General features: G+C 40.3%; 1 protein-coding gene across 11 annotated transcripts in view; it reads left to right on the forward strand.

Annotated features, from left to right (window-relative positions):
- Positions 1-2,482: 2,482 nt before the first annotated feature.
- NEB (nebulin) overlaps positions 2,483-17,256 on the forward strand; it is a 193,655-nt gene continuing 178,881 nt past the window's right edge. For 10 of the 11 annotated variants that reach the window (XM_070423018.1, XM_070423007.1, XM_070423013.1 and 7 more), the window contains exons 1-9: positions 2,483-2,568; positions 3,164-3,248; positions 3,738-3,802; positions 7,580-7,621; positions 9,696-9,899; positions 11,675-11,782; positions 12,251-12,355; positions 12,974-13,078; positions 13,773-13,877. In XM_070423018.1, the coding sequence (XP_070279119.1) occupies positions 3,767-3,802; positions 7,580-7,621; positions 9,696-9,899; positions 11,675-11,782; positions 12,251-12,355; positions 12,974-13,078; positions 13,773-13,877 (705 nt within the window). In that variant the 5' untranslated portion in view covers positions 2,483-2,568; positions 3,164-3,248; positions 3,738-3,766. Of the gene's footprint in view, positions 2,569-3,163; positions 3,249-3,734; positions 3,803-7,579; positions 7,622-9,695; positions 9,900-11,674; positions 11,783-12,250; positions 12,356-12,973; positions 13,079-13,772; positions 13,878-17,256 lie in introns of all 11 variants that reach the window. The other variant, XM_070423008.1, reaches the window with a different exon arrangement.

The following is a 17,256-nucleotide window of genomic DNA, read 5'->3' on the forward strand; positions in this document are numbered from 1 at the left end:
TGAGAGAGGCTCTATATTTCTAGCAGCCAGCCTTACCAAGGGAGAGAGGAGATAATGAATGTGATCTTGGCATACCCTCCTGGTTTAGTAATAGAAAAATGATGGGGCCTGATCTCTTTAATTATACCCTATGGATAGCTTATCTAATGTCACCATCAAATAATTTCACTTATCACCTCATTTTGTTACATTTAAAAAAATTAGGAAGACTCGAAGATGGCGGCATAGGTAAACACTGGAGACTGCTGCCGCAAACAACCACTTCAAAAATACAACTAAAAGACGGAACAGACATCAACCAGAACCACAGGAAGGCTGGCTGAGGAGAGACTCTTCAACTAGAAGCAAAGACAACAGCATTACGAGGCTCAGAGGAGGCGCAGTGTGGAAAATTTAAAGGTACCGAGGTGCGCGCGCAAAGCGGGCTGGTGGCTGAGGGCGCGGTTGTAGTTTTCAATCAGGAGGGAGTCTCAGACTCTGAGCTCCAGATCCGGGTGAGTCTCTAGGGACCCAGACTCAAACTGGAGAAGTGGGACTGTCTGGCTACAGTCCCTCCGAGGTTTGCAGCGGTTGCTGGGACAGAGAGGCAGAGCCCCTGGGGATGGACTGAGAGCAGCCATAACTGCTCTCTCCGCCCGCCCTGTTGAGCCCACCCAGCCCAAGCCCTGCACAGAGCCATTTGCCGGATCGCCTCAGGCAAAGGCTAGATTAGCACCTCCCCAGAGGACAGAAGTTTTCTACACAGCTGATTCTCACAGCCAGTCGGCCTGGTGGTCAAATCCCTCTAGTATTAACTACAACAATTAAGGCTTAACTAGAACAAGACTGCGCACAAAGACCACAAGGGGGTGCACTAAGAAAGCATAAAAGATGCGGAGACAAAAAAACATGACAGAAATGGAGGATATGGAGCTAAAAAACGCAATTTTGAGGGCTTGCAATAAACTTGAGCAGAGCCTCACGAAAACTAATGAGACCCTCGATGCTATGATAAAGAAACAACTAGAAATTAAGCATACACTGACTGAAATAAAGAGTATTATACCCAATAGCAGACCAGAGGAGCACAAGAATCAAGCCAAAGAATTGAAATGCGAAGAAGCAAAAAACACCCAACTGGAAAAGCAAAATGAAAAAAGAATCCGAAAGTGTGAAGATAGTGTAAGGAGCCTCTGGGACAGCTTCAAGCGCACTAACATCAGAATTATAGGAGTGCCAGAAGATGAGAGACAGCAAGATATTGAAAACCTATTTGAAGAAATAATGGCAGAAAACTTCCCCCACCTGGTGAAAGAAATGGACTTACAGGTCCAAGAAGTGCAGAGAACCCCAAACAAAAGGAATCCAAAGAGGACCACACCAAGACACATCATAATTAAAATGCCAAGAGCAAAAGACAAAGAGAGAATCTTAAAAGCAGCAAGAGAAAGAGACTCAATTACCTACAAGGGAATACCCATACGACTGTCAGCTGATTTCTCAACAGAAACTTTGCAGGCCAGAAGGGAATGGCAAGAAATATTCAAAGTGATGAATACCAAGACCTACAACCGAGATTACTTTATCCAGCAAAGCTATCATTCAGAATTGAAGGTCAGATAAAGAGCTTCACAGATAAGGAAAAGCTAAAGGAGTTCATCACCACTAAACCAGTATTATACGAAATACTGAAAGGTATCCTTTAAGAAGAGGAAGAAGAAAAAGGTAAAGATACAAATTGTGAACAACAAACATGCATCTATCAACAAGTGAATCTAAGAATCAAGTGAATAAATAATCTGATGTACAGAATGAACTGGTGATTATAATGAATCAGGGACATAGAAAGGGAATGGACTGACTATTCTTGGGGGGGAAAGGGGAATGGGAGATGCGGGAAGAGACTGGACAAAAATCGTGCACCTATGGATGAGGACAGTGGGTGGGGAGTGAGGGCGGAGGGTGGGGCGGGAACTGGAAGGAGGGGAGTTACGGGGGGGGGGGGGGAGGAACAAATGTAATCTGAACAATAAAGATTTAATTTAAAAAAAAATTATTTTTGCCAACTTGGTACTTTCTGGGTCTTATTCCTCTATTTCTTTCACATCAGTATCTGCAGCACGCCTGGTGAGCTGTACGGGAGTGAGCATGTTTACCTCTGTGAAGACTGGACAAATGATGTGAAGAAAGCAGTGACAGAAGGGTCAAAGCCCCTCAAAATCATGCTTATTTTCTTCCAAATTCTTTTGCACGAATATGGCATTAAACAGGGCTTCAGTAAATGAGAGATTTCACATAAATTTGAACCCCACGTGCTGGAAGTTAGGCAAAATTTCGCTACATTTGAATAGTTCCAAGCAAGCAATTTGTTACCCTTTATCCTTTAGTGAAATTGATGAACAGGTGGTTTTCAGAAGATCACTCAGTATATTTAGCTTCTGAAATTTGAGCAACTCAAGATCTGATTGGTTGCCCTTGCCACATGATAACTGGGAGCCCAGGCACCACGCTGGCTCTTGCTTGGGGTTCTCAGGAGGGGAGAGTTGGGAGAGGCATTGCTGCTGAGGAAATTTATTTGATAGATTGAAGGTAAGGCCCGTTTATGGCTTTTTCTGTAATGTTCTTGCAGGAGACGTGCCATAACTTCCCTTGAAGTATTTTCGGAAGTTGTGGCTCATAACTGGGGAAACTGGCGATGGAAACGGTGACTAGGAAAGTCTGTAACGCCGTCGCCGTCCCCAGGCCCGACTAATATCTGACATGCAGTGTGTGGTTAGAATCAAGTCTGATACTAACCAATTTATTGCTTAACTGAGCTGGCTCTCTGGTCTAACAAGATCTTTTCATTTTTGCCTTTGATTTTTTTTCTAACTATATTAGTACGAAAAAGGATCCTATATTTATCCTTTTCTACTGGGCTTCATTTGCCTGAGGAGTGGCAGTTTTGCTAGCTTAACAAAACCAGCCACAGCAGGGTATAGGCTTACATGGCAAATATGTCTGGGCCCAGGGACAGCTGCTCCAAGTCATCATCCACTTTTATCAAGAGAGTTCCACTCCCTGGCGTCTGACTACAAAGGCCTTGGGAGACTCTTTCGTTGGTGCCCGAATTAGAAGTTTAGGCCGAAGACCCTCAGTCTTATGCGTCCTTCAGTCAGTGCGTCAACAACGTGTTCTTTTCCAGGTTGGAACGAGAGCTACAGAAACGACAGAGAAAAGTCCACACAAGCCAATGGTGTTCGGGAGGAAAATAAACCCATTGCCTTGAGGTTTCTATTTTTCTTTTAAAATCTGTTGGCAGGTTTATTTTGCTATGTTCCCATTTGAAGCATAAGATATACTGTGTACCGTGTATCAGAGCATATAGCGACCTAAGGCAGTCCTCTTAGAATCTTGGTGTTACAGGGGGAAATGACAATTTCTTCCAAAAGCTGAGCCGACCTTCCTTTTGTTTGAAAATGTTTCTCTCCAAGTATTTGGAAGTTGAAGGACTTTGTTCCTTTGATTTAAAACCTCTCACTCCCTTACCCGCCCCCACCCCCACTTTGTTTTACAACTTGGACTAAGTTGATCATGTAGCCACAAGCAGCTTCAGTTTTTCAAACCTGCACTTAAATATCTGTTCTCACTTAGCCTGCAAACATATACGTACGTGTAGAACGGATAAGATTTTAAATCCTGCTTTTATAATGTTGTAAACTGATTTCAGTCCTGGGGATAGATTCTAACGTATCTTCATTTGTCTGGAACATGAGCAGTGTGTAGGTGCCACTACTACTCTGAGAAAATGGCAGATGACGAAGAATATGAGGAGGTGGTGGAGGTAAGACACAAAAACTGACTCCCACAGCAAAGCATTTTACCTAGCAACAATCAAAGCCATGTAGGTGAATTGATCATTTGAAAAATACAATGCCTATTGTAACTTCACAAGAGTCATTAAAGCACGAGAAAGGAATATTTTACATTCAGTTTCACTATAATTATGTGGGATTTAAAATTGAAAAGAAGTATCGCTGTTTCCCACTTTTGCTTTTCTTTAAACTCTCAAAAACAAAACAAAACACAAAGTGTAGGGTAAAGGCAGATTTTAATTTGTCTTCTAACTAAAATTACCTTCTCCCCCACTTTCCAACCTTGAAGGGACAGAGAAGATGGAGAAAAACCTCTGGAAACTGAATTCTATTTCTTAGTGTCTGCAAAGAAATAGAAGAAAAACTCTTTACTTCAAGCAGCTGATTATCTATAGGGAGATATGAATTAAACACATATGTGAGATTTTAAATACATGTACATGTGCATGCACACACATATAAAAATAAACTCACCCCTGGCCAAGTGTCTCAGTTGGTTGGAACGGCCATTGTAAAACAAAAGGTCATGGGTTCAATTCAACAAAAAGTCACGAGATCAATTCCCGGTCGAGGCACATACCCAGGTTGCGGGTTCAATCCCCGGTCATGGTGTGTATGGGAGGCAACCAATCGATGTTTCTCTCGAAAAAAAAAAAAAAAATCAGTAAGCAAATAAATAAGTTAACTCAGGATGCTCCCAAGTAAGAGTTGGAGCCACAATTTCCCACCAACTCCATTGAATTTACCCAAGGGAACAAAACTAGCTTTGCATTTGAATTTTGAAAAAGAACGAAGACCACAGTGGCATCTTGAAAAATTCTTTCCAGATTATTGGTGGGTGTCTAACATATTTTACAAAATTGCTGTTTATTTATATAATTTATATAATTTTGTTTTTATCATGCTATGGTTTTTCTTCACTAGCTCTTGCCTTTAGTTTCACATCCATATAAATATACTGCCATTGAATATAAAAGTGGTTAATAATTACTAATTAATGGTGATATAAATACATATATGAATTTGGAGGCAGTTTTGAAAATCTGTGCTTTAAAAAAATGAAAATAACTTTAAGAGCTACCTAGAATCAAATTTCAAATGGAAGTGCCAAAATTTGTCTTTGGAAGATTATTTTATGGACCAGTCTATATTTCTTTGTTTGTTTGTTTGTTTGTTTTTGTTAATTCTTACTGGAGGATTTTTTCCCATTGATTTTGTTTTAGAGCAAGTGGAAGGGAGGGAGTGAGGGGGAAAGAGAGAGAGAAAAATCGATTTGAGAGAGATACATTGATTGGTTGCCTTCTGCACATGCCCTGACTGGGGCCAGAAATCAAACCTGCAACCCAGGTACATGCCCTTGACCGGGAATTGAACCCATGAACCTTTTGTGTGTGGGCCAATGCTCTAACCACTTAGGAACACTGGCCAGGGCAGGACCAGTCTATATTTAGATGAAATTTTTATTTTATTCTACAAATAAAGTTGCTTTTATTACTGAAACACACACACACACACACACACACACACCCCAGAATGAATCTCATCCAATATAGCATTTAAACTCTCTGGCTTCAATGCCAAAGGCCACATTTGTCAATGTTCAAAATTATCACTAGTGTGCATTTCACATATGTCTCTACAGGGTATCAAAACTAACACAATTATAAAGTAAATTGCCTTTCCTATGATGCTAAAACCAGGAATACTTTTTAACTTCCAACTTAAACATCCCTTGACCTTCTTAATATAATTGTGTTCATCGGTCACTGAAAACTGTCCTTAGCAATGGACTCGATTGATTTAACGAGATGTCATAAAAATGGAGGGGGTTATTTTTAGGCCTCTCGTCCTTGCCATTTTGTTCCCATTACTGCTCTGGGTCTGACCAGCAGGTGCTAAACTAATAGACTTCCTGCCAGAGAGTGTTGAACCAAGGTCTCTCTGACCTCAAAAAAAGATGACACGAGAATGGGGTGGTGGCAGATTTGAGAAAGCAGCCAGGGGAGAGTTCACAAAAAAGGCAGGAATTTGCTTTTAAAATACATTTCCTAAGGATCTCAGACATCTAAATAAAATTGTACTGTCACTCTCTACTCAAATTTAAATGAACTTGGAAAGAAAGAAAAAGAAGCAACCCATGTACTATCTAATTAGTGGCAAAGCTCTTTTAAAAAGTGAGATTTGGCATACAAGGAAACGCCAACCATTTGGGTAATGTTGTCTTTTTTGAAGCTTATTTCTAGGATACATTTACCAATCATGAGAGTCCAGCAAAGGTAAAATTGGATGGCTACCAAAGACCTGCTTTCACTTGGATGCTAGCAAAAATCCAAAACAGTTATGAATCATTCATTTAAGTTTAATATTTCTTCTCAAGTCACTGATGTTTTGTGTGGCCAGAGGAATGGTTCCATTGGATCTGCATCAAATAGTATTCCCCACAGTGTCCAAATGACAGTTCCCAGGGATGAAGCACCAGCATGTGGAAGACATTCTCAGTCTTATAAGCGCTGTGATTTCTGTTGCCTTGTGTAAGGACACAGAGATGGAGTTAGATTTAAATTTTAAAAAATAGTAAAGGAGCAAAGAAAGTGCAAGAGTGAGGGACATGGGGTGAGGTTTATACTAATTTTACTGAAAGTGAAATGGAGCATGTGGCCTATTGACTATGGGTAAATAAACTTGTTGAGAGTTCACTGAGCCAAGGGCAGAAGACCAAAGGCCACTGAGGAAAAGTTTTTGTTCAATGGTTTTTCATTTCCCTGAGTATATCTTTTGGTGACAAAGAAAAGAAAAATGAAGTATAAAACCTATACATTTTTTTTGACTGAGAAAATGAGCCAAGTGTTTCATTTTCATCCCCTTCCTGTGTGCCTTGGCCTAACCAGTCTTCCTCCTGCTCGCCCAGCTTGGCGGGCTGAGGCTGGGGGCAGGATTCCACTCTCCTTACGCATCTGAAACAAAATGTCAGCCAGTTCCTATCCTCGCCTATTTATTGCTGGTGATGTCAGAAGCAGAACAAAAGTAGATTTGATTTCAGGGCCTGGCTGCAGGCACCTCTGAGCCATCAGTGGCACATTGCTGCCCAACTCCCACATTTTGTGATGAGGAATCTCTCCTTTTTTCCTTCACTCTTGGGCATTTGTAAATGTTCCTTTTAATACCCCTCTAGGATCATCACACCATTGGGATTCTCTTGTCACTCTGGAAGAAGCTCATGACTTAGCAATCAGGGTGATATAGGGATAATTGAGACGTGTCTGTGCCTTTGGATCTATTATTTCCACGATACAATCCACTTAAATATTTTATTCACACTGAGGTTTCTGTTTTGTTTTATTATTAGTTAGCCAACAGTGAGTTTCATCAGAATTTCTCTCTGCCTAACTCACACACTCCAGGTGTTGTTATATTCTTTTCCCAGCAAATTCTACTTGGGTACAAGAAGAAAAAATGTTACTTGTACCAAGTAAAATAGCGTCCCATGACTAGTAACTGGCCCCAGACACCTTTCTCATCACTCGGCATCTCCTTGTCCAGTCTGATGGCATCCACTTCAGCTTCCCCAAAGTTTTGCCGACTTAAAATAGGGTCCAGAATATGAACAGGCTCCTTCTTCTGCTTCCTTCCCCACATGTAGCAAACCAAAGTGGGCTAGTGAAATAACCCAGGTGGCTTAGCGGAGGCAGAGGAGAGGTGATTTCTGCTTTGGTTCTCATGACCACACCTTTGTGCTCTATTTATAGTACTACACAGAGGAGACAGTCTACGAAGAGGTGCCGGGTGAGGTAAGACCCAGCCCACACCTGCATGAACTGCATGCTCATTAAAGCAGAAAGAGCCACAGAGCAGGCAAAGGGAGAATCTGAGGGAGGATCACCTACCCTTGTGTGCTCGGCAGCTGGGGGTACAAGAATGAATGCTACGGAGGTTTTATCTCCGTTTTTGCCATTCAACCTATACAAGATGCTGGGGATGTTCCCCCCATAATTCATGTGGTATTTTTGATGTGGGTGATGCTAATTAGAGTAATGTCAGTGGCTATCACCACTCTGACTGCAGCAAAGGGATGGCCTTGAACTTGTAATTCACTTTGGGACCAGCAGGTGTGCTGTGTAGAGTTGTAACTTGTTGGGCACCATCTCTGCCAATAGGGATGGTGCCTCTAACCCTTTGTCCTTGGCAGTGTCATAAAATGCTACTTAGACTTCAGCACATAAGGAATTCTGAGAAAGCCATTCCCACATCCCAAATTGAAGCATTTTCTCCCAACATGAAATATCTCACTCATGCCTCATTTTCTGCATGGAGATGTTTCTCTTGAGTATGACAAACAATGATATGGATGACTAACCCTAAAGCCTACTCAGAGAACCTGTGACTTCATGGAAACTAACATCTGTAGATGCTGTAAATTGGTTAGTTTCTCACGGTCAACCACACATCTATATCTATAAAAGCCTAAGCAACCCAAAGACCTAACGACAGGTCAACTGGTCGCTATGACGTGCGATGACCACCAGGGGGCAGACGCTCAACACAGAAGCAGCCCCTGGTGGTTAGTGCGCTCCCACAGTGGGAGTGCCGCTCCGCCAGAAGCCGGGCTCAGGGCTGGTGAGCGCAGCTGCAGCGGCGCAAACCTCTCCCGCCTCTGCTGCAGCTCCACACGAGTGGCGGCTGCAGGAGGCGTATTGGGGCCAGGATGAGCTGGAGCAGCACAGTGCCCAGCCCCAGCTCCTCCCTGGCCACCTGCCACTTCACGCACTGCTACACCCCTTGGGGGATGTCAGACTGCCAGTTTCGGCCAGATCTCCATAGTGACATCCCCCGAGGGGTCTCGGATTGCAAGAGGGCGCAGGCCAGGCTGAGGGACCCCACCAGTGCATGAATCCATGCACTGAGCCTCTAGTCATAAATAATAAGCAGAAAGCAGCCTATTAACAATGGTCTGACAACACAAGGGAAAGTTGTCTTAGATACACAATTTCCTTATTACTTAGGTTTCTCTTCTCAAAATTGATGCTAGAACTTTGCCTTTGATCAGGTGGTTTTAGCTGTAAAGAAAACTATATTATGAGATTGATTGAAGACTTGGCTGCTTATTGTCTTTTCTTACATACAGTATTTTTAACTTTGGACTAGACCTGAACTTTGTACCTTAGTTTCTTCCACTACAGCTTTTTGAAAGAAGCAGTAATTTCCCACCTACCACATACATAGGGCTGTTGTGAGGATAATTATCCCATTATCTTGTCATCATTATTCCTGTCCTTTATTAGTATAAATGTCATTCCAGTTCACATTAACTAACTTACTAAGCCAAGAGCATGGTAATCACTTGTAATATTTATGCGATTCATTTTTTATAAAGTTCATTACTCTTTATCTCATACTACAGGGGAGAATGCTTAAATATCTGCAGAATAAGCAACCAACTTATCCTTAGACTTACTCATATTTAAAAGTTAATAATAAAGTCAAGAATCTGAGCTTTATTTTATTGTCTTAATCTTTTGTTCTCTGATCCCAAGTTTGCTTTTACTTCACTCAGTCAATTTAAAAATATTTTTAAATATTTAAGAATACTTCTTTTTTAAATGCCACCTTAAGTTCCTTTGAGTTCCTTTCTGCAAATGGAATTTTAAGGCAATGTTGTAAATTAATAAGAAGCAACAGTTCTACTCCATGGAATCTTGAACAATCAGCAGTATGTATGAGACATAATGTGCTTTCAAATGGATATAGTGTGTGATTTTCTGCTTTGGCCTATTTTAGTTATGGGATATAAGTCAGAATACCAAGATCATGCTTACCGCAGTTTTTACTTTTATAACAATGTTGAACTGTATGTCAAATTTTCAGACAATAACAGAAATCTATGAAACTACAACAACAAAGACAATATCTGACTATGAGCAATCACAACCTTCGAAACCAGGGCTGGCCCAGCCAGAAGCAGCAAAGCCGGCGGAGAGGAAGAAGGTTATCAGGAAGAAAGTGGACTCTTCGAAGTTCATGACTCCCTACATTGCACATAGTCGGAAAATGCAGGACCTCTTTAGCATAGTAAGTTTAACGTGACTTCTGCTAACCTGGCTTTATTATAGAGAAATTACTGATCTCAACCAACTCTGTTTTGGATGCTGACTGGATTCTGCTCCTTAACCTTGTATGGAACAAAATTATTTTGAAGAAATATTAACTCTTGCGAGTCTTGAGTTTTCCTTTCCTGTAATTTATTTGTACCATTGCAGCATCAGGAAAAGCATCCTTGTTGAAATTATTCCTCTAAAATAAGCATTAGGCCATTTATAAAGCACTTATTGTTATTTAATCATAATTAGTTAGCCAATATAAAAATGAAATCATAATACAGATGTAGTTGACATCAGTTCACAGAAGCTACTAATAAATAGCATCTATTTAAATAATGGGCAAGATGCCTCTTAAGTACGTGTCTAAGAAATGGATGGTGAAGAACATGTTGCTTAGAAAACCAGGATCAGACTAAGAAACTAAGGATCAGAATGTTCCTCTGTACCCTAGAACAGTGGTTTTGAACTCTGGCTGCACACTTATAATCTCCTGGGAGCTTTAAAACTACTAATTCCCTGGGCCATTCTGGTTTTATCAGTCTGGGTTTGGGGCCTGTGTAGAAGGATTTTTCAGGATTTTTCAGGTGATTCTAAGGTGTGGTCCACGTTAGGAATCACTGCTCTTGATGGTCCCTAGTCTTTGAAGTTCTGTAAGTTACACCGATGGGTAGCAGAATCAGACCCATTTGAATGGATCTAATTTGTTGATTGTCTATGGTGGGCTGAGGTCTCACTAGGTTGCCTGATTGCATGTCCTCTTGAGGCTCAGGGGGAAAAATGTAAAGTATCTCAGGAAACATTGGTTTATATAAGACTAATGTTTACTAGTATGTCAAAAGCATCCTGTTGTGGTTGGGCAATAAATATTTACTTTTGATTGAGTGTTAACTTTGGGGGACTATTGAGTAAATTTCTAGTTCAGATTCTTGAATAATCTAAAACTTAGATTTCTAAAAGTAAGATAACCTTGCCTTTTTTAAATCACTGTAGTATTGAGCAAAAATAGAAATTATTTTTGTCAACTAATTGCCATAAAAATCTCATTAATTCAAACACTGATATCCTAGAATTTCTGGTAGACTGAGCAGAATGCTGGCAAAGGTTTTTAATATTTTAAAAGTGGTTAGTAACTAAATCAATAATATAATTTAGATTGGTGACTACTCCACTCATAAATACTCTTGAAACATTAATAATGATAAATTATGCATATTATATATAAGGCAAAAACTCATTGTATATTTAGCAGAAACAATAAAATTGCATTTCTTTTCAAAATACTCCATAATGGAGATTTTTCCATTAATTCAGGTGGCATGTCAGCTATCCCAATCACTGAGATTTAGCTGCAACTTCTGAATTGAATATTTTTGCATTGTATTAGCAATTAAATCTTTTCACATTTGGTTTTATTTCTGTATTTATTTTCTAAAATTATTGCACTTCAAGATTTTTATGTGTGCACTCAGACAACAAAAAACATTAAGAGAGTCATTTTAGGGCATTTCCAAGATAATAGTCTGTAATACCATTTCTACTGTCTCTATTAACAACCATGTTTAGGAAGAGCAATTAACAAATCTATTTTAGTGTTTACTGAGAATCAGAGTGGGAGACAAAAAATGCTGTTAAAACTGATAATTGTTATAATTTGCAGATTTTTTATCAGATGGGGATGAATGCATTGCCTGAAATTTCTGCTGCTGCATTATAAGATTTTAGGCTAATATCTGATATTCTTTTCAGAATAAATACAAGGAAAACTATGAAAAAGGAAAAGGACAGCCATCCACCAGCACAACCGATACCCCAGAACTTCGCAGAATCAAGAAAGTACAAGACCAACTCAGTGAGGTGGGCGGCATTGCTAAAATAAAACACAGACACATATAAAAATATGCCTACCACTGGGAATTGGCTTTAAGTAGGTGTGGAGAGAATAAGGGGTTGAATTACTATGAGCCACTTCAGGAATCCAGAGGAAACATTGGCCATAGATGCTGCTGCTCTAAATGTGAACCCAAAGAGGCTTCTAAAAGCTTGGTTAGAGAGTTAACTGAAAAAGTGATGTGCTTTGGAAATTCCAATTCACTGTGGTCCTCCCTCCTGGAGCACACGGAGGCTGAAATTCAGCCAGGAAAGAAGACACACAGTAAATACAGGGGCTCTGCAGATCTTCAAACATCATAGTTTTCTACCAGAAATAAACTTTGCTTTGTGATGCAGAGTGATTGGGTGGATGCTCTTTGGTGATAAGATATTCTTTAATATACTCACATGGTCATGCCTGTCCTGAATTCTAACTGTGCATTACTTCTGCAGGTTAAGTATCGAATGGATGGTGATATTGCTAAAACTATCTGTCATGTAGATGAAAAAGCAAAGGACATTGAACATGCAAAGAAAGTGTCGCAGCAAGTCAGTAAGGTAAGGTCATGGGATGGATGGCTGGATAGAAAAGAGTGTATATTGCCTTAGAGGAGGGCACCAGACAGGCCTGACCCTGCTTGCCAGGCGCTGTGAGCTCTAAGTGCACACGTGTCAGGGAGGTTGCCCAGATGACCGGAGTGGCCGCGGGAGCTAGGTGGGATGGAGAGCCCATGTGACTCCACTATAGTTGCTGCATGGAACGCAGTCCCTATGTTGTCAGAGTCTCTTATTTTATAAGGAAGTTGGGAGCTGAATTTTTATGATAAATCTGAAAATTTTAAATGTAGGGAACTAATTAAAAACACTTTTTGAAAACACCATGTAAGTCAAAAAAACACGTGTGCCATCCAAATTCAGCCAAATGATGGATAGGTTGCAACATTTAAAAGGAATCTATAGAGAATCAGAATCATGATTAAGTTTTAAAAATTAGATTTCTTTTCAAGAAAAAACTTACTAAATGTGAGGAAATTATTATGGGATGTTGATATGGTAGATGTTTTCCTAATCGATGCTAGAAAAACTTGAGTATGAAAAGCTCTTCACAACGCTCTCCTTTGTCCTCAATCCCTATGCCCAGGGGGAGACATCAAGCCCTCTGCTCTTTTTGTCTAGGTTTTATACAAGCAGAACTGGGAAGACAACAAGGATAAGTACCTGCTTCCCCCTGATGCCCCTGAGCTTGTCCATGCCATTAAGAACACAGCCTTGTTCAGTAAGGTAAGGGCCTCTTCTTTGTCACCCCTCTATCTCCTCTGTTTTCCTACCATGTCATCTAGAGGAATACCCCTAAACTCTTGGTAATCTGAAACATGGTTCTCCAGTCTTTTTTGTGAGTAACCCTGACACCTGTGGGGCTGCCGGGACGGGGCTTGGCAAGGAGGAACTGAGAAGAAAGCCCTGGGCAGAGTAGAGGAGAGGGTCCTATCAGGAACCTGAGCCACTTGGGGGAGGAGTAGGGATGGGGGGACAAAGATGCTCCCGAGATCCAGCTCTGCAGACCCACAAAGCAATATAATAGTTTTTCTGTAGACCCTGTGCTACACTTTGGATATTCCTGGCTGTCGCTCTTATTAAGGGTCTATTTTGTGACAGGATCTGTATTAAGTAGCTTCCTGGCTCCTTACACCTGCATTAGTACTTGTTGCAGGAGGTAGGTAAAGTCACAAAGAGGAGATGAAACAGAATTAAACTCAGCTGCTCTTCTGTCAGTAAGATTTGTCAGGAGAAGCAGGAGAGTCTATTAGTAACTGTGACTTGGATTGGATGGAAAGGGAGAGGTGATCTGTCAGTTCCATTTACCTTTGCTCTCACCTTGCCCTTGGTTCTTTATGCCATTGATGGATGAATTGAGAATTATGTATTTCTTGTGTGATTTCATGTTCTCACAACTTTTCACTCTTTTCTGATATAGAAACTATACACCGAAGAGTGGGATGCAGACAAAAGTTTGTTTTACCCCTATCATGACAGCCCGGAGCTGAGGAGGGTTGCCCAAGCCCAGAAAGCTCTCAGCGATGTAAGTGAACTGCAATCAGCACCATTTGTAGTGTGCAATCAGGCGCCTCAGATTACATCGTCTGGCCAGTTCGTTTCAATTCTTTAGAACAGACTAAATGCCATTATTGCAGAGGAGGAATATATCTAGAATCATACTTTTTATGTCTAATTCAAATTAGATTTTATCGTTTATTTTAGATAGAATTTAGTCCAATCCCCTTTTCTTACAGGTGAGGAACCTAAGTCTAAGGCCACTAGGTACTTTAGTGGTAGAGCCCAGACGGGAAGCCAGGTCTTGTGGATCCCAAGGCCAATGTTCTTCCCACAAGAGCATGTTCCCTTCTGTCCCCTTGGCTGGAGCTGAAGTTTTCCTGTATAATAGAGTAGCATTTATAAAACCTATTGGAATCACTGCCACCTTCCCAAGCTTATTAAGTAAATGATAGTATTGAAAGATTTTGATTTGCTATCCTAATCATAAAGTCAAAATTGTGGCTTGTCCCCCGTTTTCCTGCATGGGGACTTGACTGACGTACTTGACCAAACATGTGTGTAGTTATCCCACGAAGACCTCTTGCCCTCAGTGTACATAGAGGATCTTACAAAGTTAGCAAAAATGTTAGCAGTCCCATTGGCTAGAATTTTAGACTTTGTGAGCTGTTTATTAGAGGAACTTTAAAGCCCTGACAGAGTCCTTAGGGCCAGAAGCAGCAGCAGCAGAGAGCCTTGCATGGGCCCAGCACTTCCCCTTGTGTGAACTTGCTTTATTTCTTTGCCCCTGGATTTGCTAGACACCACGCTGAAAATTCAAAGTCTTTAGGAGAGCACTCTATTATAAAATGCCAAGTTGTTTTTCAATTAGCTGTCAGCTAGATCCCTGGAACTTCTTATATTCAATATGAACTTAACAAGCCAGTTGGCATCTTAAAACTTACTGGGATTTATTTCTGATGGATCTTAAGATTCTATCTTGCCCTGCACTAAAATTATATATACTCATTTGATGGTGTATCCAACTTTGGAGTTCTAATTTTTATTGCCTCTCACTTGTTACCACCTGCAAATTTAGTGGACGTATTTTCTATCTCAGGTTGCATGTAATTGGTTAAAATATAGCAGATATATTCTTATTCTTGCATACAGTAAGCTAAGAACTAAAGAAGGTGTAAAAATTGTAAGGGCAGCTAGTGTGCCAATATTAATGTGTGGGGACCTCCTGCTTTTCTTTTAAGATTAGCTTTTTGATTCTGTATTTCATGAATATGTAATATAATGTGACCTTTACCAAGTGATCAATAATTAGTTATTGGAAGTCCAAGATGCATGCATACCTGGCAGGACAGAAGCATACAACAAGCCGTTTTCATCATTTGCCTTGAAAACCTGTAGCCAAGCTGGTCAGATGAAATTGTTATATATTAAACTACAAGAAAAAAGTTAAAAAATACAAGCTCTACAGCCTTATACTTGCTAAGAGAAAGACAAGACACATGTGAGTAATCAGAGAAGACCATGTGGAAGTGGTGATTTCAAGAGAATGGGCAGTGATGTACAGGAAGGGCATTTCAAGTAGAGAGCTCTCGAACAAAGGGACAGGGGTGAAATGAGTTTGGGGCTTTAGGGGACTAAGAAAGTGAATGCTGCCCTAACCGGTTTGGCTCAGTGGATAGAGCGTCAGCCTGCGGACTGAAAGGTCCCAGGTTTGATTCCGGTCAAGGGTGTGTACCTTGGTTGCAGGCACATTCCTAGTAGGAGGTGTGCAGGAGGCAACTGATTGATGTTTCTCTATCAATGTTTCTAACTCTCTATCCCTCTTCCTTCCTCTCTGTAAAAAATCAATAAAATATATTTTTTAAAAAAGAGAAAGTGATTGCTGTGGGTGCCAAGTTACAAGCTCACTTGTAAGAAAGTGGCATCAGGACCTTGAAAATCAGGCAAAATAGCTTTGATATGATATGGTAGGCAATAAGAGGCACATTAAGATTTTTGGAAAATTTCATTATATGATAAAAGTACAATCTGGAGAAATATCGATGGACAATATGATAGTTTGGGACTAGGCAAAATCATAGGAGACTGTTTGTATAAGACTATTTTAGTAATATAGATGAATCAGAGGGATGATGGGGACAAAGAGTAGGAAAAAAATCTGAAGGTAATAAGTATTTAAAAAGTATTAATGATATTGGATATTGGAAACAAAAGAGAGAAAGAAGCCACAGATGAATTTATGACCAAGACTGGTGGTCAGGGTGGATAGGGGCATAACTGGTAAAGATTCATTAGTTAAATAGAAATAGAGTTGAAATAATGGAGGGAACATTCAGATAAAGGCACCCTATGGATAAATTAGAAAGTACTATTGCATAAATGTGAGCTGACAAGAGATTAATATTTGAGATTCATCAAAATATAAGTGACAACTGAAGACATAAAAATGTATGAGGGAGGCAAAGCAGTGTATGACCAAGGGCCGAGTTGTGAAGGACACCCACACTGTGGACATCTGGAAAGGAGCCAGCAAAAGAAAGAGGGGACAGGTGGTCAGAGAAGTTGAAGGGGAACCAGGAAATGTATGTCATGGAAGTCTAAGGGGAGGTTTCCAAGAAGACACTTAATCTCCTAATGTCTTCTTTATCCTTAAAGTGGAGAGATGAAGGGTTGCCTCCATGCCACTCTAGTGCTATGGACTTTGAGCAATTAATGTTGACAACATCTTTTGAGATATCTCAATAGAAGGCATAATGAACGAGAATTATAATAATGAAGTAAAATCTTTCCGTCCTTGCTCAGAAAGACTTGGCAGTAAAGGTATGCTTTTATTTTGTTACAGACTAAGTATGCACTAAGTATCAGATTACTGACATACCTATTAATACTGCTGTCAGCACCATGAATTTTTTACAATTATTGGGCATCAAGCAAGCTGTTGTTCACAGAATAAACCACTGGGTAGGCACGTAGATTTCAAGCTAAGGATTTGGGTTCAGAGGATCCCTCTTCTTCTCCTGAATCTTCTTCCTGTGTTTCTCTTAACCCTAATTATCGTGATTTCTTTATTATCTAAGTAAAGACTAAGTAAACACTAAGAGAGTCCTTCAGCTGATCCAGAGAACAAGATTTTAAATAGACAGAATTCTGAGCAAGGTTCCCGAGAAATTAGGACTTCTAGAACTGACTTCTCAGAAAGCTCTTGACAGGATGTCATAGTTAATAAGCGTTTTTCCTGGAGGAATGTTGCTCTCTCCTTAAGGACTTAGCCAGCCATGGAAAATAAGGGTAGCCCTATGCCTAACATAGGTCTTTACTCATTTAAAAGAAATTATGCACTGGAATTGAATGAATACACTTAAAAATCCGTCTTTTGTATCTTACTTGATTTAATGTTCATGAAAGTT

Source organism: Myotis yumanensis, unplaced genomic scaffold (assembly GCF_028538775.1).
Source record: "Myotis yumanensis isolate MYYU_CA2020_CCGP unplaced genomic scaffold, mMyoYum1.0.hap1 SCAF_8, whole genome shotgun sequence".
NCBI lineage: Eukaryota > Metazoa > Chordata > Mammalia > Chiroptera > Vespertilionidae > Myotis > Myotis yumanensis.